The sequence below is a fragment of the Falco biarmicus genome, chromosome 16 (assembly GCF_023638135.1).
Source record: "Falco biarmicus isolate bFalBia1 chromosome 16, bFalBia1.pri, whole genome shotgun sequence".
Lineage (NCBI taxonomy): Eukaryota > Metazoa > Chordata > Aves > Falconiformes > Falconidae > Falco > Falco biarmicus.
In genome coordinates, this window is record NC_079303.1 from 10263843 (window position 1) to 10288809 (window position 24967).

General features: G+C 47.5%; 1 protein-coding gene across 1 annotated transcript; it reads right to left on the reverse strand.

Moving 5' to 3' along the window:
* Positions 1-15057: 15057 nt before the first annotated feature.
* On the reverse strand, positions 15058-21990 carry LOC130159872 (ankyrin repeat domain-containing protein 26-like). Its single transcript, XM_056361902.1, has 5 exons — positions 21856-21990; positions 19697-19910; positions 17339-17522; positions 15497-15586; positions 15058-15237 (listed from the first exon to the last, which is right to left on the reverse strand). Exons 1-5 carry the CDS (start codon positions 21980-21982, stop codon positions 15058-15060), a joined length of 795 nt encoding a protein of 264 aa, XP_056217877.1. The 5' UTR covers positions 21983-21990.
* Between the last annotated feature and the right edge of the window lie 2977 nt (positions 21991-24967).

Sequence of the window (24967 nt, forward strand, 5' to 3'; positions counted from 1 at the left end):
AAAGCACCTCTTCTCCTTAGGGCAGCAGTATTAACCTCTGAACACTGCCTGGCTCACGATACGGGCTAGGGCCGTACAGCCAAAGTATCTGCAGGCACAAGGCAGGGCTTCACGTCTTGAAAAGTCAGAAAGCTCAACCAACGCAGGCACAGAGTGGCCCTTCAGCACCCGTGAGCTTGGCAAAAGCTGTGCTGAGGAACACTTTGACGAGAGCACTTAGATATGGCCCTAAAGCATCCAAATCCCTTTGTGTGCATGTCCAACAGCTTCCCTCTATAAATGAAACTGAACCGCTCTCTGATGATACTGTGCTCAAACAAGACAGGAAATTAAGAACAAACAGCAAAATCCTTAATGCCCACTAGGAGAAAAAGGGCAGTTTGACGGAAAGGCACAGCTCTGTCCATACAGATCCTGCAGCTGTCACCATGCCATGTGCCAGTGCTCCTGTTTCGAAGGACCCCACGTAACTCGTGCTGCAGCACCAGCACCAGCCTCTGAGCCGGTCTGACACCAGCCGATTGCTCTCCAGGCAGAGGCTGGGGATGGACCCGCACACTGCGCTGCAACACACTACACCCAGCTTTTCTGGTAGGAGCACAGACTGGTGGCTCAGTCTTGCTTTGGCATACACAATAAATCCTCTTCTTGCTTCCGCAAAGATAAACCATCTCTCTCTGGAGCAACTGCTTAATTTGCTTTTCTATTACACTTTGCTGGAAGAGCAAGACAAGGAGATCCGTTAAAAGTGAGAATCAGGATGCTATTGAACAATTTTGTTCAGTTAGACCGTCTTGCCCTGTTCAGGCTTCAGTAGCATCATCACATCTCTTGCTTAGAAATCACCTGCTTACCTATAATTACCATATCAACAGCATCTCAAGGAAGCCAGGAAAGGAGAAGCAGATTTTCCAAGACTACTCTTTTGCCCCTCCAGCCCGCTGCTAAGTGGTTGAGTGCTTTCTAAATCAAGCCTTGCTACACAGGAAGCCTCACCTGTCACCTTTATATTCCAGTCCACCTCTAATTTATCACTTTGATTCTGCCATCCTGCAATTTATTACAAAAGCTCTACCATAGCCGAGATAATTAATAGGAGCCTCATGTTATACCTTCCTGTTAATTTCTTTCAATAAACTTCAGCTGCCAGCTGACAGTGACAGCAACCAAGCTCACTTCCAAGGGTCTGCTTGGAGATTCCCTAGCCTCACGTACCATCATTTACAGTAACTCTGGTTCCTGCCTAAGTATTTACAGTACTATTGTCCCTTTCCAGGCTGCCTCACCCAGCATTTGATCTCGGCTACCCTAGCTTTGCAGATTTGCAACTCCCTCTTTATTTACTCTTTTCCTGGCACCTGGATCGCATTTCATAGAATCATTTAGGTTGGAAAAGACCCTTCGGATTGAGCCCAACTATAAACCTAACATTGCCAAGTCCACCACTAAACCATGTCCCTAAGCACCACGTCTATGTGCCTTTTCAATACTTCCAGGAACAGTGACTCAACCGCTTCCCTGGGCAGCATGAAAAAGCATAAGACCAGTAATCTCCATTCTGATGATCTGCAAGAATTTGTTAATCCACCCTTTAAGTGCACACCAAGATGGAACAAGGGACACTGCCAGCAGCCCTAAACACCACTCACTCCCCTTGTTTCTGCACCATCTCTTAGTTTCTGCACCATCAACTCGCAGCGCACAGCACAGGCTGCACGGTGTTCACGTATACCCACCAGCTGCCTTCACCTGCCAGGACCCTGAGAGCTCGGGCATCAGCCCAGTTGTCCAAAATGCTCCTACGAGCCTTAATCCAACCCAAAGTGTTAGAACCTCAGTCTTCAAAACTTCCTCAGTGAAAAGTTACGTATATTCATGCCCAGTTGTCACACAGGAGTTTCTACCTCTGGCAGAGCATAAACATTAACTCAGTTTGAAGACACCAGAGTGGAGGCAGGGAAACAACCAAAAGCAGAAACACAACCCCCCAAGCCGGCCTGGGCTGGCTCCAGCCTTCTGCCTGCTTCTCCAGCACACACACACACATTACTGGCTGCCAGAAGAGTAAATATTCTGCATTTTCTGGATTGCTGCTGTAATACTACAGCACTGGCTGCAACCCCAAGGTGTTACAGAGGAAGCTTTGGCTTCACCACCAAGTTACTGCTCATCCTTCAGTGAAGGGGTGAGGCTGGACAGCCTGTTAAGAATCATCTGCTCCCTCCTGGAGCACTCTAGCCTCTGCATTTTCTCTAGATGTATACACAAATTGCTTTTTCTCAGAAAGTCACCTATGGATTTAAAATGCAAGGAAAGCAGTGAGCTTTGCAGTCACTTCTACCTGGGCCATCTGTCCGATTTTTCATCGCGAGCCTTCACAGCATTTTGTAGACAGAGCAAGAACAACTCATCTCACCCCTCATTTACAGACGGGGCAACACAGGGAGAAAGCAAGATGAGGAGGGCGAGAGCAGCAGCAGCTAAGCAGGCAGCTTCCACCCCCTCCACGGTTAACCCAGTCCGGATGCAGGCACACCGACACCCCGTGGGAATGGGAAGCAAGGAAGAACCGAGTTTTCTTTCGGGGAGCAAAGCTCGCTCCCTGTCCGGCTCGGGAGGGGAGGAGAAGGGGCTCCAACTGCCGGTGCCTGACAAGGGATGTCTGCAGCCTCCAGGTGCCTCAGGAGCACCCCCCCGCTCCCTCCACAGGCAGCCACATCCCCCAAACCCTCCCCCCCTTGCAGGGACACAGACCCCACCGGAAGATGGGCACAACGTCCTGCCGGGAGGCGTTTGGCAGGAGCGGTGTCACCCCGGCCCAGGCACAGCCCTGCCTCTGTGTCCCCGCTCCGAGCTGCCCCCAGCCCCGCTCCCAAGCCCTCCCACCCGCAGGTGGCCCCGGCACCGAAAGCCACCCGCCACCTCACCGGCGGGGCCGCAGGGACACCCGCGCACTCCCGGTCGGCGCTGACAGCCAGCCCCTTGTCCTGGCTGCCACTTCAACGGGGACAGTGGCTAATGCAGGGGCAGTGGCCGATGCCACCGTGGCAACGGCAGGGACAGTGGCCGATGCCACCGTGGCAACGGCAGGGGCAGTGGCCGATGCCACCGTGGCAACGGCAGGGACGCGGAGAGGCACAGCAGAGGGCTGCAGGGATGCTCAGCACCCAGCCGGCTCCCACCCAGCCTCTGCCAGCCCAGGGGGACCCACAAACAGGAGCCCAGCTGTGCCCAGCTACCACACCAGCTCACGGCTTCAGCAGGGAGCTCCCACTTACCCCTGCCCCAGGGCAACTGGAACCAGCCGCGCTTCCCTGCACTTGCTGGGCACAGGCACTGCAGGTGCCTGGCTAGCACAGCCTGCTCTCCAAGCACCAACAGCGGCTCAGGGAACGCGTGCAACGCCCACAGCAAGCATGCAGCCACACTGCCTCCAACACACCCTCCCAGCTTCAGCACAGCCACAGCCCTGCCCGTCTCAGCACAAAACACGGCGGCAGCCCTTAGAGAAATTCATGGCAGGACCCACAGGGTTTCCCCCGGGGCTAAGAAAGCAAGCCAGCACTCCAGACTCATCATCAAAGAGCCACACGCCATCTGGAAACACCCACTATGACAACAGATCCTAAAAATCAAGCCACACAACCCACAGAGGTGCCAGCACTGCCCTCAGAAGGGACCAGCTGCTCTTCTGGCCTGCTCACTTTGGGATAACTTGGAGCCCAGCTCAAGCAGCTCACCTGCTGTGCTGCCACCGCGCCCCTCGCAGCCTGCCTGCGGCGGGGCTCTCGGCGCAGGCTCACACCCGGGCACAAACCAGCACAACTGACCTGTCCTCGGGGAAGCACCGCAGCCAGCAAACCCTGCTAAGCACAGCATCACACACAGCTCTCAACTCTTGACAGAGCCCACAGGTGCCCTTACGCCCTCGCTGAGGAGCTCGGGCACCAGGCACACCGGTGGTCCATTCAGACAGATGCACTTCACCTGGGCGCCTCTGCCCTGCCCTTGTGCAGGGTCTGACACAGGGCTCGAGGGAGGTCACTGCTTGCTGAGTGTTGTTTGAATCCCTCACGTTCCTTTCAAGGACACAGAGGCTCCTCCAGCTAGGAGGACAGAACTGCTTCTTTGGCTGGTGAGACCACAGGGGAAACATGGAGCTGCGTAAGATGGCAAACGAGAGCACTTCCAAATCAGACAGCTGGAGACTTATTCCCACTTCAGAGTGAGCATCGCTGGTATTTCATCAAGAAGCCAAGCAGGACACCTCAAAGCCTGAGCCTTGGGCATATGCCATGGGATCGCAGAGTGTGAAATAATCATCCAAAAAGAATTTGTGTTGTATATTAGTCTTCCCCATACTTCCTTCTCAAAAAGGCTTCTGCCCAAGTAACTGGACCTCAGAAGGCCCACAGCCATTATCGCACTGCACCTGGGAACACGAGCATTGCAATCCTGGGTAACTGCAGCCCTTCAGGCAAGGCTCAGCCTGGCACAGGAAAGGGACACGGGGCCACGTCTGATCCTCAGCACAGTCTTTTCCAAGGACTGAGCAACAAAACACGAAGGCATGCAATAAAAAGGCACCCCGATGTGCAGCACATCACCCTCCGGTGCCTTGCACAGCCAGGGCTCACCCTCCTCCCTCCGGACTTTGATCTCAGAGTTACACGCTACCCATGGGCCACTTCACTTTTAGCCTGTGCTCCCTGCACTGCCACCGAGATGAGCCAGTCATTACTTGGCAGAGGCAAACGCAGGGCAGGGAAGCAGGGAAGGCAGGACCCACCATTCTTCCCAGCCAGCGCCTTCCTTCGTCAGCCTCCGATCACAGGTCAGCTTGCTCACCCCCATTTTACCACGTGGACATTGCAATAGGGTTAGTTCACTCTGTTTTCTCGTATAGGTTAAGACCCATCGGGATCTTAGAGTTTTCTGCACAAAGTTTAGCCAGTTTATTTTTTTTTCTTAGACAGGTTCAACCTAAAGTAAAGCAGAGTTCACAGTACAAGAGAAGCCTGGGACAGGGGAGTTCAAGCATGCTGGACAGAGAGAAACGTGCTCAGTTTTGGGGGGCTTTTTTTTTGTTTGTTTGTTTTTTTAATGCATACACCTTGACTTCAAAGCCTTTTTCTCCTTTGCTCCTCTTCCCACATCCCAACTCTCACATGTAATGGAGGCAAATCTCTATCTGCTGTTGCCAGACCCTGGGCTGGACATACCCACGCCCATCAACTGGAGGGCAACTACACCAGCGCACCCACAGCAGCACAGCTTGTCGCTGTGGAAATCCCAACTTACAGCACTGAAGAGGTCATCGCTCGGCAAGAGCACGCCAAGATGGTCTGCAGGAGCTACTTCCAGCCACCCAGGCTAGAGAAGCACAGCACCCAGAGGGCCCCAGCTCAGACAGGCTCTTCAGCCTCCCTGCAGTGCCTGTCACTGGAGGGAGAGCGTGGGTCCCCCTTGCACAACCCGCTCCCAGCCCCACGGGAGGCAAACTCCCTTTGCCAGGGCCTTTAAACACCCAGACAAAAACCCTGGCAGGCAGCAGGGAAGAGATGATGCAGCCCCGTGCAAGGGGAGCTGCAGAGACCCTGGTGATCCAGCAGAAGGGGACCCACGCTCTCTGCTAAAGGCAGCTTGATTTGATTCGCTCGTGTTTTGCACGCAAAGCCCTTGGGGTGCTCCAGCATTTTGCAAAACACGCACGTTCTGCCAAAGCTGCTTCATTTCTGAGGGCAGGGAAGGTGAACAGTGCAGACTATTCTTTTTTTCTAGCTCACGGGGACTTTGAGGGATAGGAATACACTGCATTCCCAGAGAGCAGGCTGGGGAGATGGCACGGCTGGTGTGTGCTGTCAGCCAGCCTGCTGGCAGACGACAAGAGGGAGGCCACAGCCAGCTGGTCTTGCAGCTTTTTCACCAGAGCCACGGCTCCTGATGGCTACAGACACCAGACAGCCCTGCCAAGCTGCCATTTTCGAGCAGCCACGGACCTGAAGTTACAGTCGGTATGGGTGCCCACACTTGGCAAGCCTACACACATGGTTCAGGATGCCCTGCAGGATGTAGAAGACTGCAGCCACCGCTTTCTGACCCAGTTCTGGGCTTCGCCATGCTTGGAGATGGAAATGTAAGGCAGACCACCCCTGTCACAGAGCTGGACGCCCAGACACACAGGCGGAGCTGAGACAGGGAAGGGGAAGGACAACCAAGTCTCTTCCAGGCTTCTTCCCCGGGACAGGGCTTAGCCACCTCCCCTGGGGGAGACGCACACTTTCAGGAAGAGCCCAGAGGCTGAAAATCACAGCACCATCCAAGCTCACGACCATGGACTTGGGGGTACAGGGTTTATATCACTGCCCCCTCTCCGTTCTGTTCCTGGGGTCCTACACAGCCAGCTCTGCTCCCGCAGGGACCAAGCCCCTCCTCCCCTGCCAACACCCCCCCTGCCCCAGCAGCTCACCTCTGCTCTCCTTCACAGCATCCAGCTGCCACCATCCAGTTCAGCTGGGAGCCATCCCTCCCGGTTCACACTTGGCTCCCAGCTGGCTGCCTGCGCTCCTGACAGACACATGCCCAGCAGCACAGGCTGCAGCTAGTCCCAAGGAAGCAGACAGGGGATCACACTCGTGCACAGCGCAGCGCACAAGCGAGCCACCCTGCTCCATCCTAGCGGGGTCTGACCAAACCAGGCTGGTGGCCCTGCTCTCTTTTAGAGGCACAGAGAACTTGGTTCATGCAGGGAGCTGCTCCACCCAGGCTGAAAATCCTTCCCCCCAGCCCCGGGGAAACACTGTTTACACAGCTCTTCTCCTCCTGCAGAAACAAAGGAGCCTACAGCCGCGGGCAAGAGCAGGCACCTTGCATTATTAACCTCTCCTTTGCTGCAGCGTTAGAAGGACACAGAGCACCGTCAGCCAGCACCCCCCAGAAGCCCTGCTGCGGGCTCCGAGGTCAACCCTGACAGCACAGGCACTCTCCAGCTTCTGAACACCAAAACCCCTGCACAGGGTCTGAAACAGGCACATCAGAAGCACCTTTCCTGTCATCATTGCTGCACCCACACCATCAAACCCACAGAATAACTGGACACGGCTGCTGTCTTGCAGAGGACACAGAGCTGCAGCAAAGGCAAAGAGCTGCAGTGAGGATCCAGGGAGGGGGGGGAAGTGCTGCCACAGGCAGCTTATACGAGGGGGTGCAGAAGGAGCCTTCACTACCCCCATTTTAACCCATGGAGGAAGAACTCCAGCGCTCGGTTCAAGAAAGGACTGACTGCAACACTCAATCATTTTAGATGCTACCAAAACATCCTCTAACAAATAACTGCAGTCAGATCACTTACCCACTGACACCTGATGAAGTCCCAAATAGGCAGCTCAGTCTTCTTGAGCCAGAACAGGCTTCGTATTTGTTTCCTGATGAGAAAGAAGGAAAATCAAGGTGGCTCCTTTTGTCCGTGTTTCCCCTGCCGCGTTCTGAGCAATGCAGCCCCACACTGTAGGGGAGAACAACGATTTCATTTTGGTTTTGGTAGCACAGACCTGAACGCACAACCCTGGCTTTGCTGTCCCCCTTTTTATACCCATGCTGGGAACCCATTTCGTTTTCTCACTTTGTTTAGTTTACATCTCACTTCCAAACTCTGAACTGCTTCTCTACTTCTTCTCTGAAGCAAGACAGCATTTCAAATGCCTGCATTTTTGAGACATTAACTGTGCAGTTACTTGCAGAGTAAGTTGTTCTCCTCCCATTGCTTTTTTAAAACAAAGCAAAATCTTTGGCCCTAACAAGTGTGATGCCTCCTAGCTTTTCTTTTTCCTTAATACTATGATACCCTTTAATGCAGACAGCTGTCTCTGTGTACATGCAGAAGAAAATTTACAAGCCTCAAGAAGTTAATCACAGTTCAAGGGGAATCTCTGACATGGAAGTCAACAAGGCAGTATCCAAGGCTGCGACTGCCAGAAGACAGTGCCACAGAAGGATGGATAGATTCCGGATAGAGGTTCAGACCTGACTCTGCAAGGTATCGGCACAACATCTCAACCTAGACAAGAAAGGGTACAGCTGTCAAGGACACCCATATCTATGCAGTTACAGGATCGGTCAAGTAGTTGTTTCTGGGGCTGACGCTGCCTTAACCCCAGCCCTCTTGGCCTCCTGTTTCCTCTGGCAGCTAAGAGCCATCTAAGCCCCCACGACACCGAGGACAGAACCATGCTGCAGTACCACCACGCTGTAGGAGCGGGGCTTAGTGGTCTGTCACAGATGCAGAGCAGGAGCAGTCCCTCCTCCCTCACACCCAGCAATTCTCCTCAGCTAGCAGGGTCCTGCCAGGGCATCTCCCATCCCGCCCCATACTGCGGGGCACCACAGGCTGGGGACTACCAGCCCCTCCTCTCCTCCACCCGACATACCCGACCTCCCTCAGAGCCTAAGCTCATGGCAGCTCTCTACTGCTTGGCATCACGTGCATTTAAAACCATGGCAATACCCAAGCACCCACGGCCCAGCAAGATCCTCCCACGGTCGGCTCCAGAGACCACGTTAAACGCCACAGACGGTCCTTCCTCCAACTTCTCCAGGCCAAGAAAAAACCCACACGGCCTTAACCCAGTCCACAACAGCTGGGTTGGCATTTGCAGCTTCTGGCACCACTTGGCAGTTCCATTTGCAGTAGGACTGCTCTCCTCGGCTTCACAGCAAGCTGGTCATCCACAGCCCCAGCCGATCCTAACCTCTCCTGCAAGGCACTTTCAAACACCAGCATCTGCTTCTGTGATCTGAAGCAAGCGAGAGGGAAAAATCAGACAACACAGTGGGACACAGGGAAGGGACAATCCCAGCCCATGACACATGTTTCAGCCTGAGCCCACAGGAGCACCTGGCACCATCACAGCAGCTACAAAGCACCATCGGGTGTTCAGAAGCGGTGCTGTGAAAGGAGTAGCTTCTTTTATTTGTCACTTGTGAAGCGCTGAAGGGACAAGCTCATCTCCTGGCTGCTGCCGGGCCAGCTGGCGCAGCTCCCTGCAGCACACAGGGCTGCGCTAAGAGGTGCTGGGGCACTCGGCAGGCGCCACCGCTGCTGTGCAAGGAAGTTAACCTGAAGCAGGCACCAAGGAAATAAAAGCAAAGCTGAATGTGGCCTCACCTGCTCTGGGCAGTTGCCTTCACAGGCCCAACACAACCACAAAGGCACACTTTGAACTCAAGCAAAATCCCAAAGCAATTGCCGGTTTGCTCAGGGAGGGACTGCTGGGTTACCTTTTGCTTAGACAAATATTTGACTGCATTTGTAGCGGAAAGTCTTTTGCCAAAAAGACACAGTTTTGTTAACGAGCAGCCACGCAGAGGCTGCCCTGCGCTGGAACCCGGGCCAGGGCTTTCTGATTTTTAAACAGGGCACCTAGTGCATCCCTTAAAAGAGCCTCTGGTCTCTGCCACGGAGGCGCTGTCAGACTCTACAGCTTTTAGGGGATCAAGGTCTCCGTGCTGACTCCCAGCACATCACGTTTTGGCAGTGGCAGCACAAGGGCAGGTTTTCATTTTCCATATAGAGACTGTTGAAGCTGAACTGCTGAAATGAGCTCCCCGGGTTCTTCCTTTGAACCTCTTCCCACCCTTCACACGTCCCAAGAGCTCTCATGAACCGAAGAGCCAGCAGCAAAAGCAGCCCCTGCAGATCTGCAGGAGCGGGCTGGAAACTAGGACCACGCGTGGCAATCAGTTAGCTGAGGGGAATGTGCTGGGGCTTGTCTAGACAACAATTAACATGATGAGGCATGTTTGCAGAGCACAGGGGAGTGGGAGACGGAAGGCGCCAAGGAAAGGTAACACCTTGTGGTTAATTGCTGGTAGTTAACCACCAATCAGGGATTGCCTAGTATGCAATGCTTAGCTTCAAGAACCAATTAGTTTCAAACGCGCAGCTTCTGAAAGTGTATAAAAACGCGTGCTTCTGTACAATAAATTGACATTTGCTTGCATCAAGCTGTGTCCCGTCTCTTCATTCGCCGCAGAGCAACCTCAAAACCATTTGTGGGTCTCTAAGACCAGGAAAGACCGACTGAGTCAGCTACTAGTAAGCAACAAGTTACAGGGTTTTTTCCGCACCACCTCACACTGCATTGTGCCCTGGGAAGCAAAGACACCATTCCGAAAAGCAAACCCCCACCTGCCTCCTGCTCAACTCGTGCCTGAGACAGGCTTCAGGGGGTGACCTTGGGCAAGGCCAACTGCACAGAGCTGTTCCGAGTGATGGTGGCGTTACTCCCCTCTCTTCCGAGAGGGAATGCATCCGTCGGAGCCCGACGATGCTGCCACGGCCTCAAGCTGCAGCCAGGCCTGTGCTGGGCCTTCACTGCTCTCAGCCCTGACCCTCACCCATGGACGTGACGGCCCAGTAGAACTGCAGACCTGCCCATCCCTATGGACCGGCCTGGTGATCTGCACTCTTGGCGCACTCTGCTTACTGTCCCCAGAACTGTCCCCAGAACTCTTCTGCTCTTCTTGGTGAGGGCCTGTGGGGCTGATCCCTGGCCTGTGTGGTCACAGACCCTGCCAGCCTTGCTGTGGCTCTTGCTTTGCCCTTCCTCTGCAGGACAGCCTACCCCTGATGTGCCCTCGCAGATACTGCTGTGTACGTAACACTTCCATCTTTACCCCTAAGAGCTACATCAGTATTACAGTCGCCTACTACTGTGACCATAGAAGGAACATCAAAAACCAGCCAAATAATTTCAGAAATACAGCCAAGAAAAAAGTAGTCAAAATCAACAACATGAAAAGAAGTATAAAGAAAGAACAAAGGTTACAAAAGAAAAACCACCACAATAACCTAAACAAAATAAAGCTCACCTTTGTTCTTAATCTGCCGATTTCATTGACCATTTCAGAATACCTGTTCTTCACTTCTCCCTGCAAATTAAGCTGGGACAGTCCCCCTCTCTCCTCATACACCCTTAGTTCCTTCGTAGCTCTGCTCAGCAGCCTCTTCAACCTGCACTGCAAACTAGTCATGAAAACAATGAAGCAAAGGAACAAAACTGGACTTTTTCACATACTCTCATGTAAACAGCACAGACACCGCTTGCTTTATCTTTAATGTACTTGACACACCAGGAATCACCAGGAAAAAACAGTATTCCTGTGCCACATACACTTGGAGAGTCCAGATTTCACCTGAAAAGAGGAATGAAAGACTCCCTTCTTCCCAGGAGAACTGCAGGGCAACCTGCCTCTGCAGTTGTTTTGGCAGCTATTGAAAACTAGGGGCTGGTGTACAGAAGTACCTTGCAAGAACTAACACGAGGCTGGCATCTGCTCACAGTTAGGTACACCTATTTTTACACTAAAGTTTAATAAAACATGACTTCTACGCAGGGATACCTCTTCACCACGCTAAAAAGCCGTACCTCTTACAGTCTTTCTGCAGCGGAGGTTTATTTTCTTTTCTTGGTTCAGACATAGTTCAGCTGGGCGTTTCAACTCTACCAGCTTCTTCACTTCCTTTCATTCACTCTCACACTTTCAAAAGAGAAAAGAAAGATGTATCACACACACAGAGCACGGGAAAAATACCTACGTACAGTCTGTGCATCTAGCGCTCTCCACAGAGAAGCTGCTGGACGTCTCTATCTGTTAGCCACGTCCCACAGAATGCCATGGGACGGAATTCCTGAGGATATTCCATCCCTTCAGGTTTCACATCAAACAGACCAATATGTAACTACAGAAACAGATGCCCTCGCTGAAGCAAAGGCCATCCTCTTCTAGACATAACAGGTGGAAAAGATGCTGGAGAACACTTTTGGCAGTGCCTCTGCTCATAGTAGGGATTACGTAGGTATGCACTTCATGGGAGAACACGGATTCATCCAAAGCTTTCATGGGATCTTCCAGCAACCAGCAGGCAGGGGCTTGTGGAGGAATCTGATCTTTTGGAGTTCTTCAACATTTTATTCCCCTCAGCCATTACCTCCACCTCTTCTGTGTGGGCATTTACTTAGCCACATGCTGGTTTTCCTCCTCTTGGTGTTTTCTCAGCCACACCAGAGGAGAGCCGGCAGCTGTTTTGACTTTGTACTTCCATTTTCCCTCTACAGAAAAGGAGAAAAGGGGAAGGCTGTCCCTTGGCAACTGGCAGGCGCTGCTTGTTTCCCAAGCACTCGTTCATTTACCCAGCATTCCTTCAGTATGTTTTCCTGCAAGGCTTTTAAGCTCCCGCTACGCTGAAAACATACAGCAGCTCCTCCACACACGCACTGGAAACATCACGCATTTTAAACCTGCCCAGAAACCAAGGGGTCAGAAGATGACCACACAAAATCCAAGGAAGAACTGGGAACTGTGGCCTTGCTCGATGTGCTCAACTGATAGCAAACCACACTGGGAACTCTTCCCAACAGAGCCACTCCAGAACTTACACAAAGACACCCATCTAGCTTTTATTTGCTTCCTCCATGACCCCCAAACGATAAGGTACTCGCAGCCTGAATGGCAGGGATAACAGAAAACAATGATATGTAAGAACCTGACCAGAAGGTGCATGTGGTTCTCCTGGGTATTGGCTCGGTGCCTGGAGAATTTTCTGGGCTCACCTGTTGCAACAGTTCAGCCTTCTCCTCGTCCAGCTGAGCAACGCGCTCTTCAGGGTGGGATCTTGACTTCAAGTGCTCCTCCCACGTGCTGTGCAAGTCCTTGGATGTCAGAGCCAGCATGTTCTGCTTCTGCGTCTGTGAAAGCAACAGTGGCAGAAGAAAAAGTAAGGTGGCCGGAAAAGACAAGAGCGCAGGAGAATGCAGTAACTTACACAGAAACAGGCCTAAGCTCTCCTCCACCCATCCAAGACCTATGGCCAAGGTTGATGTGGAGTGTAAAACACACCTTAGGAATCATAACCAAGAACAGCAGCTGGAGCTGGTGGGAAGAAGGAATACTCTAGAAGCGACAGTATGAGGTTACAACTTTGGGGGATAAGATGACATGCACACACACACAGAATCACCCTACAGCTTTCCTGCAAAGCTCCTCTGGTTCCCTCTATACTTCAGTTTTCGTAAGAACACTGCAAAAGGTGGTGCAAAAGGACAACATTCGCTCCTACTTTCAACAGCTACACTCAGATTTATTCATATAGTTACAGACATTAAGTACCTTAGTTTTCAACTTTTTTTCCAACTCCTTTTGCAAGCGCAGCTTGTCTCTCTCCAGGTCACTGTGGTAGCGTGTAGTAACTTCAAGTGAAGCTTCTGGCATAGATTGCTTTTTAAGTGCATCAGCAAGCTCCTGCTGCAGTTGTCCAAACATGCCCTAACGAAACAGTTAAATGAGCATGAAGAAAGTTCTAAGAACATGAAATACGCCTTTAACTTATTTTGTTATACAATTAGACCTGTCTAGATTGAACCCAAAAGTATGAAATTTTGCCTGCCACAGCAGGCATCTGCACAGATGATGACCTCTCATCATCTTTCTCAGCTGAGCACCTTTGACTATCAGCAGCTGTTCACGAGGATTTCTGTTTCCTAACACATAAAAAAGGCTCAGGTATTGTTCTTCCTTGAACAATACACAGGAACACACTGCAATCGGGTATTTTTTCCTAACAAAACCCAAAGAAATCTGTTGTGATCCAAGAGCCACAGTTTGACTGCAAATACTACTCCGGTGACTGAAGGCAGGACTTTGTGTTAGATTGTTCTTTGTTCTGTTTCTTCACTATACAAATACAATTAAATGAATACAAATATCTGAAAGCTCCTTTGAGATACACTTTAAGGGTATGTTGAATCACATCCTCTTGTAGTCTTCTTACTCAGCTCGTTTTAGAAATACTGATAGATTAGGTTTACAAAAATCTGGATAGCTCATATATATATATAGCTATATACATATACACACACACACTCTCTCACATGATCTTCAAAAGGAACCCATTATTTTGGTAGTAAGAATACAAAGCAAGTCACAGTTCACAATGATTGACAGTACTGCTGGAGTGTGGCTACACATCATAAAAGAGAAAGCTTAAGGTCACTGTCTGACATGAACTTTGAGGAACAGGCAGGCCCCTCAGAACCCTCAAAACACATACAGAAATCAACAGCTGGACATTACTAATACTCTTCAATCTTGATAGCAGCTTACAGAGAACCTATTTTTTCCCCTCTATAGAAGCTTCATATAAATCTATCCCCAACCGCTTCACTTCTCTGTATCTTCATTTCTCAGCCCTCGTGTATTGGATGGTTCCTCCTTTTATACCACTCTCATTCATGTCATCAGTGCAATACTTACATCAAAACCATCCAATACTTAAGACTATTCTATAGGGCATAACATGGACTAAGGAAAATAGATGGAAAAAAGTTCTAGAGAAGAATCACCTTTCTTGATCAAAGCTTAGACTTGGATACCTTTTTTCTGTTCTCTGCTTAGATCTGAGGACTAATATCCCCGTTGCCAAAACTTTCCGCAATTCCGAGGGAAACATAACAAACCAGAACAAATCAGTATTCTTTGGTCCCATACATGTAACTTGCACCGGATACATTGTAGGAACAAACTGATTTCAAGAATGGACAAACTTTAAATTGTTCTTTCTACGCATATACTTTACCTGTCTTTCTACTACGTCAGTCTCATATTTAAAGACTTGTTCCCTTAAATCAGTACACTTGGCATTTAAATCCTTGTTTCACTCTTCTATTAGATAAACTTGCTTTTCTGTATCAGCTCTAAGTTTGTTGAAAATGTCATTAAAACGGTCCTGCCCATAATCCACTATTTTTTCTTTCATGATCCTCTTGTTCTGCATCTCTTCCCATTGCTGATGGAGTAAAAAGGTTTTCACTCTGGAGCTGGGCCAATCGCTCCTGCAAGGACTCCTGTTTTATTACAGGTTCGCTTACTGGATCTTTCTCAAGTTGTCGAGCATGATCACATTCCTGTGCCCGACACTGGCCTTGACTTAATTCTTTTTTGTCATTTCTAAAAGCAAAGCTTTTTCTCTGAGCATTTGCTTCAACTGGTGAAGCTCATTTTCTAGCCTGTTAGCTTTGCTTTTAGCTTTACACAGCTGCAGAGACAAGCTCTTGTTGGTTTCTTGCACGTCAGAGAGGTCACGATGGAGCTCGACTTGCAAGCAAAGGCATTCATCACGTTCTCTGGGAAATCTTCGTTCAGCATTGCTTTTTGATGACAAATGAAGTTCAAGTTCTTGAACTGCAGCGTTCAGGGAGGAACGAAATGATTCAATTTCTGTCTCTAGTCTGTCTTTGCTTTTGTTTGTCTGCTCAAGTTTGGAAGTCAGCACTGCAGATTCTGTCTTTACTAAGTCCAGCTCCGCGTTGAACTGAAAAAACATTTGTCTTAATGCTTCCTTGTTCAGTTTAAGTTCCTTTTTGAGAGCTTCATTTTTTTCTTTCAAGGTCTCATTTTCCTTTAAATATTTTCCTTATTCCTCCTGGTGCCTAAGTCTTACTTGAGTGAGTTCTAGCGTTAGCACAGCAATCTCATCTTGTAGTAACTGATTCTTGTACAACAGATCCTGTTCTCTATCAGTGCTGGATTCCTGAATGACAGGGAAAATGAATAAAGAGCCAATTGGGAAATGAATCTACAAAAAACCTGCAGCAATAAACTGCATTTTAACATTTCTAGTACTGAAGCATGACTTCAAAGATGAAGTTTCAGGCAATAAGCTACTCTGTGAACCCATGCACATGTACAATGTACGTACACAACGGAAGTGCAACATATCCTTAAAACCTAAATGAACATCCCAAATACACAGTTTCGTTTTTTTCCCCCCTTAAACCAGCAACCAAAGCTTTTAAAATGACAGCGCTTTCTTGTATGTGCATGCCTTTATAATACTGCCTTTAAGGTTGAATTAGTTGTGCTACAGATCTGGTAAAAACAAGGCTAGAAAGGGTAATTTCCTTCTCAAATGTCTTCTGAACACTTATCCTTTTGTATTACTGAAAGTTAGCTATAAGACTCAATCACCCCCGGAATGCAATAGTCCTGTATATTTCTTCTTTATTGTATGTATAACTCTTTTCCACTTAAACACATTCACCCTACATTTATTGGGCAGCACAGCCAAGAACAAAAAGGCTTCAAGGCACTGCACATTCTTTAGGAAATTCAGTAAACTCTTTTCAAGATCTTTTTTAATACAGTGTTTATGATTGCTTTTTCTCCTCCAGTTACTCTGACTCTTACAGAGAGTTGAATTCATTGCTGATAGTCGATCATAAAATTTTAGTTATGTGGAGGTGGCAAAGAAAGGCATACTTGAAGTAAGTTCAATAAGGGAATAACTAATTTAAAAAAAAAAAGCAATGGAAACACAAACACTGTCAAACAACTTTCTTCCTGGTCAACCTTGCCATAGGTAGCTAGGTGTTTCACTGCTAGAAAGCCTAAAAAGCGATGACAAAATGTCTATGAAATGGAAAATAACAGATAGGTTAAGAAACGGGGTAAATAGTGTCTTCTATTAGTTTCCTACTTGCACAAGTAATTCAGGTACATACAGGAGTGATGCTGCTTTCCAGAACTTTTAGACATAAGAGAAAACAAGAAAGGTATTTACCCAGGTAAGTTACACGGGTAAACAGTAAATAAACCATCAAGAAACAGAAAAAGCTATGTAAGATTTATTATGACTTTAAAACAAACATGGTGAAATTTGATTTATTAGAAAAAAAATCTGCTTACCTCTGATTTTTTTCCTATAGATCTTCTTGTCTCTTCTTCTAGTTCCGTTTGTCTCCCAAGGTGGTTGTTCAAAATTCCTTCTTGAAGGGCTCTGGCCCTCTTTTCCTGAGAGAGCTGTCTCTGTGTTTCATCACGTTCCTCTTCAGCCTACAGTAATACAATAAAACTGCTTGCATCTTAAGAAAAAACAGAGCTAGCAATACATCTTCCCATTCTCCCTTGCATACTTGAAAACATTTTTGATTCCCCACCGTTATGATAATCCACCTATAAATAAATAAATTTAAATTTTCTTAGGAAAATTTAAGAAGGCAAAATACAGGATGTTTTGTAGTAATTCAAAAAAAGGTCAGGCTTTGCCTGAAATACAAATGAAACCTAAATTTTGAAAAAGGAAAAAAGGAATAATAAACTGCAAAGCAAAAAAAAAAAGAACAACCCAATTGTGAACCAACTGTACTCTACTGTTCTCAAAATTTGACAATTGTTATCCAGCGCCTCTTCCGTGAACAAAGCGCCTCCTTCTCTAGGCATACCGGAATACAATTGAAAAGAAGCAGAAAATAAGACAAAGAGTTTAATTCATTATTTAATATACCTGTTTCAAGAGCGTTCTCAGTGTTCTTAGTTCCATTTCTAAATTCCTAGACTGTAACTCAAGTTTCTGTTTCTCCTCCATCTCTTTACAATATTGATCTTCTTTCCTTCGGAGGTCTTCTCTCCTTTTCTCACACAGCACTTCTACTCTGAGCCTCTTTTCTTCTTCTTGTTTCAAAGAACATCTGGGATTTAACGGAGTATTTGAGAAACAAAAGCACTGATATAAAAGTAGATATTCCAATGATGGACTTGCAGAGACAACTCAAACCATAAAAAATGTTAAACGTTTTCAGAGTTCATATTTTTACTGTACTTTTCAACTTTTTAAAGAATTCTAACTTCATTCCATTGTGCATGGTATCAGCTGTACAAGATACAGAAAAAAAACTTTGAGTGATTTATCAGTTATTTGTAAGTTTGTATAGGGAAACACACACCAGTGTGCACACTTCTATAATAAAATTAAAAAAACCCATCTTCATATTACAGCCATTTTGTTGAAAAAGGAGTTTGTTGTCTCATCAGATCAAAGCATCGCAAACTTTTACTATGGTTAGTATACATTTTCTTAGTATACTGAGCATTGCCTACACATTACGGATTCAGTGACCAGAAGCAATACTGGTGAATCAGCACGCCACTTATCTATGGCAGACCCAACAATTTTTCAGCAAGCCTTCTGTAAGTCTAAAACAACTGCTGACCACAGGCAGAACAAGCAGCTTCTGTTTACTCCAGAAGGATGTCAGTGTTCAAAACCAGATTCAGAAATGCATGGGGTTTAAGCTGAATACGATTAAAAACAGTTTTAAACCTCAGTTGGATCTACCTCTGGGAGAAACTACAGCAATTCCATTTTGAAGCTGACTTACAAGGAAAGCCTTATGGAAGGTCAGCTTCTTTACCAACTGAAACAATCAGCAATAAGCACTGACATGGTAAAAAACGGTCCATGGTGTGCCCACGGTACCCAAACAAGCAAGCAGCTTTGTGTTTGATCATTATTTTGACTATTTTTTCCCATATACTCGCAACAGTGAACAAAAAAATAAATTAAAAAAAATCGTCAACGTAAGGGAAGAACTGCCAATTGAAAGCCTGCTTTAGAAATTCTGCAAAACAAGAATCAACCACCACTAAAATTACTTGAAAGACTGACAGAAACATTTGTATTTGAATGGTGTATATTGCAAGGAAAAAGCTTTACATGTAATTTCTAGTGTAATTTCGCAAAAAGTTGCGAATTAAAAATAAATTTAACGCTGCTTGGAGAATTCACTTAGAATGAAAATACTACTTCTTTATACTTGACAGATGCTTGAGGATTTTGAACACCTGCTGAAGTCAAACCCAGGCCAAGCTGGGACCGGCCTCGTCTTCCTCGTACTCCCCTCCCCCGCGCTGGGAGGCCCAACTCCCCCAGGCCCAGCTCCCACAGCCTCCCCTCACAGGGCTGGTGCTCCTGCCCCCGGGCCAGCCCGGCATCTCCCTGCCGACCTCACACGGGCTGGGCAAGATCTCCTGGGCTGGGCGGCCAAAAACCGGACCCCGGGCTCGAGACACAGCTCAGCAAGCCCTGAGGAGGGGTGGGCACTCCCTGCCCCCAGTGCCCTGGCACTGCTGCCCCCCATACAGCCCAGGCCGCTGCGGGCCGCCCCAGCTGCAAGCTCACGGTGGCTCCTGCTGAGCTCGCTCTCTGCCTGGGCCGCCTGGCCCTGCTGGGCCAGCTCCCCAGCCACGCCATCCCACCGGGGATCACCACAAGGAGATCTCCCCTCCCAGGCCAGGGCTCTGCAGTTGTCCTTGCTCAACTGCCTACGGTGCCTGCTGGCCACCCCTGTCGGACGTGATGTCAACAGCGATGAGAAACCTCACGCCTCCGGGTCTAGCTCAGGAGTGTGGGGAAAGGGGCAATCCCAAACTTGACCCTTCCAACAAACAAACAGGTAAGCAAACAAATGCTCTAAGCTCTGGTTTGACTTGCACTGGGTGGAGTTACCAGAAATCCTAGTATTATAGGCCAACTGAAGCTGCAAGGACAAAATGAAAAAAAACCAAACACCCAACCATCTCTCAAATCTCTCTTATAAATCTGATTTCCCTGTACACACTCTCTTGCTCTTTTCTTGCTAGAAAACAAAGTTAGAACAACATCCAGAAGACTGTACATGGAGCTGGTATCCGGACGTTTTTTCCCCTCTCACATTATGTACTTCATAGCATAACTGGCCCACGGGATTCAAAAAACCCAAACCCAAAAGCCTGGAAACTTCTCATCCTGTTGCCTGCACCATCAGTGTCTTTCGGAACAAAACCACTACCAAGATAATACATTATCAGACCACAATTTACATACTTAAGGCTTTGGATATCCCTTTTCCATTCTGCTTCTTGGTGAGCCAACACGGATTTCAAATCTTGAGTCTTCTCCGCTCTGAACTGTGACTCCTCCCTTTCGTCTTCCAATTTCCTTACTTCTCTTGAGAGCGCTTTATACTGATTTTTCTGACGTTCTATTCTCCGTTCATATTCAAGAAGTATGTTTTGCATTTTCAACAAAGTAGCAGAACCTGTTTTGAGACAGAAAAGACACAAAGCTGCACAAATACTGCCCAATGTATAAGCTGTTCAGTGCTTTGCTGTATTACGTGCAGGTGGCAGGTTAGTGGGAAGGTCCCTGTGAGAAGAAGCCAGGGGTCGCCCCGTGCTGGACATGGACGGTTTCAATGGACCCACCGCAGGGCACAGCTGAGCCTCTCAGCCGTGCTGGCAGCTCCTCAGGAAAAACAAATGTAGGAAAGGGCGAAACCACCACACGGGCAGAGAAGGGGAAAAGCATGTGAAAACCAGCCCTGCAAACGAACACCCAGGTCAGCGAAGGAGGAGGGAGAGGTGCTGCTCCAGGTGCCAGAGCAGAGATTCCCCTGCAGCCCCGGAGAGAACCATGCTGGAGCAGATACCCACAGCGCAGTGCTGCGGAGGACCCCGTGCCAGAGCAGGCGGATCCTTCCCGAAGGACCTGCGACCCATGGAGGGCCCAGGCTGGAGGAGATTTTCCCCAAAGGACTGCAGCCTGGGGGAGGACTCACACTGGAGCAGGGAAAAGGGACGAGGAAGGAGCAGCAGAGAAACTGCTACGTCCCGACTGCCGACCGCAGCCTCCCCGCGCTGCCTGGGGAGGTGGCAGGGAAGGAGCGCGGCAGAGCTTGAGCAGGGGGGGTGCCGACGTGTCCTTCTCAGGTTTGGGGTCTTTGTTTCTCACTATCCAAATGTATTTTAATCGGTGGAGTCTGTTTTGCCAGTGACAGTCCCTGGGAAGTGACAGCCCTGCCTTCACACTGACCCACAAGCTTTTTCACCCCATTTTGTCAAGGACGGGCAGTGGCAGCACTGGGGGGGAGTTTGGCCTTCGGCCAAGGTTAACACTTGCCTAATGAAATTTTAGCATAGTTTAAGAGCCCTAGTAAGTGATGCTTATGTTTATATAATGCCTTGTGCATATATGCAAGCATCTTATGACAGTTGAAATTTGTTATATATATGTACTTACTATTTTTAAGCAAAGCCATTATTTTGCTGTACTCTTTGTCATTAGCTGTTGAGGGGTGTGCTGGTTGTGGCTGGGATAGTGTTAATTTTCTTCGCAGTCGCTGGTACGGGGCCATGTTTTACAGTTGTGCCGCAAACAGGGTTGGTAGCACGGGGATGTGTTCGTTACGGCCCAGCAGCGCTCACACAGAGCCAAGGCCTTTCCTGCTCCTCACCCCACCCCACCAGCGAGCAGGCTGGGGGTACGCAAGGAGCCGGGCCGGGACACGGCTGGGACAGCTGACCCCAGCTGACCCAAGGGATGTGCCATGCCATGCGGCATCATGCTCAGCATATAAAGCTGGGGGAGGACGAAGGAAGGGAGGGACATCCAGAGTGATGGCACTTTGTCTTCCCAAGTATTTGTTATGCGTGACGGAGCCCTGCTGTCCTGGAGATGGCTGAACACCCGCCTGCCCATGGGACGTGCTGGATGAATTCCTTGCTTTGCTTTGCTTGCGTGCGTGGCTTTTGCTATTAACCTGTTTTCATGCCGACCCATGAGTTTTCTCACTTTTCCCTTTCCGATGCTCTCCCCCACCCCACTGGGGTGGAACAAGTGAGTGGCTGTGTGGTGCTTAGGTGTTTAGGTGTAGCTGGGCGTAAACCACATCAAGGGGATATAAAGAAGAAAAAGCTCTTGCTGACTTTTGATGACCGCATTAGAAGGAGCTGAACTGTACTTTGCAAGAAACTGCTTCTCCAGCTCTGACTAGACAGAGAACCAATGATAACGTAAGGCACATCGGCTGGTAATGCAGGCAACATCTCAGGTCAGGTGACAGTTTCACAGCTTTTGAGGGGGATCTCTAGTCACAAAGAGATACTATATCAAAATATGAAATTAAAATACTTAGGAGCGCATACAAAGAAATCATGTTTTAAGGGGAACTTGTAACAGCTGAAGACAGAGACTTGAAAACATACCCATATGAACCACACCAAGCTCTTCCAACAGCAGCATAGTCTCCTTGTAGGTTGAAGCTTCCAACCGGACATCCTCTGAAGTTGGGTCAGATGAGTGAGTTAAACCAGGGCCATCAGTTACTTCCATTGGTATGCTGACCTACAAAAAATACAGTACTTTCTGTAATTCCACTGTCTAGTATTACAGACCATTACAAATGCATGAATGATTCATTCTCTCCTTCACAGCCCACAGATTTGTCTCAAATACAATAAAGCTGCATACCAGCAGCAATTTGTACATCTGGTTGATCACTACATAAACACTGCTCCCATCTACGTGATTAAAAGCTGATAGAGACTGTTTACCAAGAAACTAGTTTTACAGTACCTCGTTCCTTTCACTCCTGGGTGTTGCTGCAGGTCTAGAAAACAGAAATATATTTCAGTACTGAAATGCTTACTTTGCATTATGAATAATACCTACAGTAGCTTTGAAAACTTAATTGCAGAACTGAATTAAACTAAAATCTGGTATAGCAACTTTGCTAGATATAGTTCAAGACTGAAACAATTATTGTGTACTATTAATGTCTACTGGAAGGCTAATTTTTCCGCAAGATATTAAGCAAATAGTTGAAATAACTGTTCCCTAAACTTCACGCAAAGTGACAGAAATCTTACAGCTACAGACATGTAGCTGTACGGTTACGTGCATTCCCTGTTTAATACCAGGGGTTTAGCTCTCTTCAGTACCGAGAATCCTTCTCCTACAGGTCAAAGAACTGTAATTTTGGATTCTCTGGTGTCCTGGGTCTGGCTGGGATGCAGTTTATTTTCTTCACAGCAGCCCACACAGGGCTGTGCGTTAGATTTCTGACCAAAACAGTGTTGATAACACACCAGATTTTTAGCTAGGGCTGAACAGTGTCAACAACTTGCTCTTTCTCACTTTGCCACAACCCACACAAGTAAGTTCAGGGTGGGCAAGAAGTCAGGAGGGTACGCAGCTGCAAGAGAAAAGGTGGAGTGGGGAGCAGGGCAAAAAATCCTGAGATACCTGCCGTGAAAAAAACTGAGATACCTCACCCTTTTTAAACACATGAAATACTTCTATGCCTGTGCACACACACTCATGTAATGAATCAGAATTTGTGCACGTGACCTTATTGTTAACTTGGCCAGCATGTTCAAAAGCACTCTAAACAAAAGTGAACTGTTTGTCAACACAAAGCGCATCAGGTAGTCACAGGAAAGAACAAGAAAGAACAAGAAAGAACATCAGGCGGTCACATGAAAGAACAAGAATCTTCATATGCATCAGGTTTACAAAAAACCTAAACACACAACAAAAACCCAAACTTGCCTCTAGCTCTCAGGCCAATTTTTATCATTAAGTAAGTTTTATTTTCAACATTCCTTACATGCATACCTTCCTTCATCCTCAGATGTTTCACTGGAAGTGCTCTCATCCGGTACTTGACCATGATTGCCACTGGAAGAGCTCATCTGCTGATGAGCCCTCTGCTTTGAAGGCTGTCTTTTACCTTTCTTTGCAACTTTGGCATTCAGGGCAATTTTACTGCATTACACAGAAAGAAAGAAAGAAATCACCAAGTTACTAGGTTTATAAAAAATATTTCTGTGAAACAGACATTAAGATGATGTCCAGAAACAACTGAGACAAAAAATATCTATGATAAAATCACAGACTTGACTGTAAAGATCATGGAATATGCCCAAGTATTTAAAACCCTTCCCCTAGGAGTGCGGGGGACACGTGGAATCTGAGCTAGATCCAGGTTAAGCTGGACTATACCCAATAGCCACGTTACAGAAAGCACCTAGAGCAGAGATTCCTTTGAAGGACAGACAGAAAAAGCTCCTGCTTAGGTCTGCATAAAAATACGTGTGCCTTCTTTAGACTTTTGAGATTGGTTTGGTAATATCATCTTTTCCCCTCTCCTGACAAAGGGCATATTAACTTAATGAAAAGGAAAACACCAACTGCATGGAGATCACTAAAATCACCTAGAAAAGGGAGTAGTAGCAAACCCCAAATTCCTACTTTTCTTTTCTAGGTGGCCATTTCCTACAAAAATAACTGCTTTTTCCAGTCTTCAGTTCTGGTTTTGAAGATGCATTTTACCTCAGTGTTGACATGGAAATCACAGGAATTTAGGTGGGGGTTTTCTTTTGGTTTCCCCTTTTCTTTTTTTAGAGCAGGCAATAAATTTGAACCTCCATCGTGCGCTTCATTTTGTCAAAAAAGAATTTTTCTTCATTTTTTGAGAAGCAGTGGACTGCTCACTATGGCTTTCACCACTGAGGAAACTACTTCAACTACCACAGTATCAGAAAACCTAAGACACTTACATAGTACTACAAATAAGAGCTAGAGATTATTTCCTTAGCTTACCCTTTTATTGGCACTTTAATCAATTTTGAGCTCTCCCCAGATGAAAAACTTTTTGTCTTTTTCTTCTATCGTGTTTTCATTCTCCATTTTCAAACAGTCATTCTTCCTTACAGTAATCTTTTGTTTCATTTGACGATTAGTGATGTTAATTAATTTATCCACACATTCCTGTTTTGCCACCGCCTGCACTTTTGAACATCTTTCTTTGCTTTTTTCCTTCTCAACCTATAAAAACAAAGTTAAGCTTCACGTATTTCTAGAAGACAGAAACACCACATCCAAGATTGATTAATTCAGGGTTTACCCCTGAAATAATATAAAATGATCTTTTTTGTAATTCATAGAGAAGCATTTTCACAAAATTACACTACAAAGTGTATTATGCCATTGAAAGTACTTTGAATTCACTCATGATGCAAGACATAAAAAAAATACAGCCCTTAGAAAGAAAACAATAGTGTCTCTTAAAACAGGAACAAGAAAAAAGTGAAAGCATTACTGATGGACAAAGCGTTAGGAGGACTGCACAATGTTCGTTGTAACACCACCAGAAAAAAATCAAGGGGAACTGTGAACAAGGAGAGGAAAGAAAAAAAGATCTCAAACCCACAAACACAACTGGTTTCACAGGAAAGAGGAATTTTAGTGAAAGGCAATGAAGACACACCACGCAGATAGCACAGCACATGAATTAGTAGTCAAGACCCTGTCCAG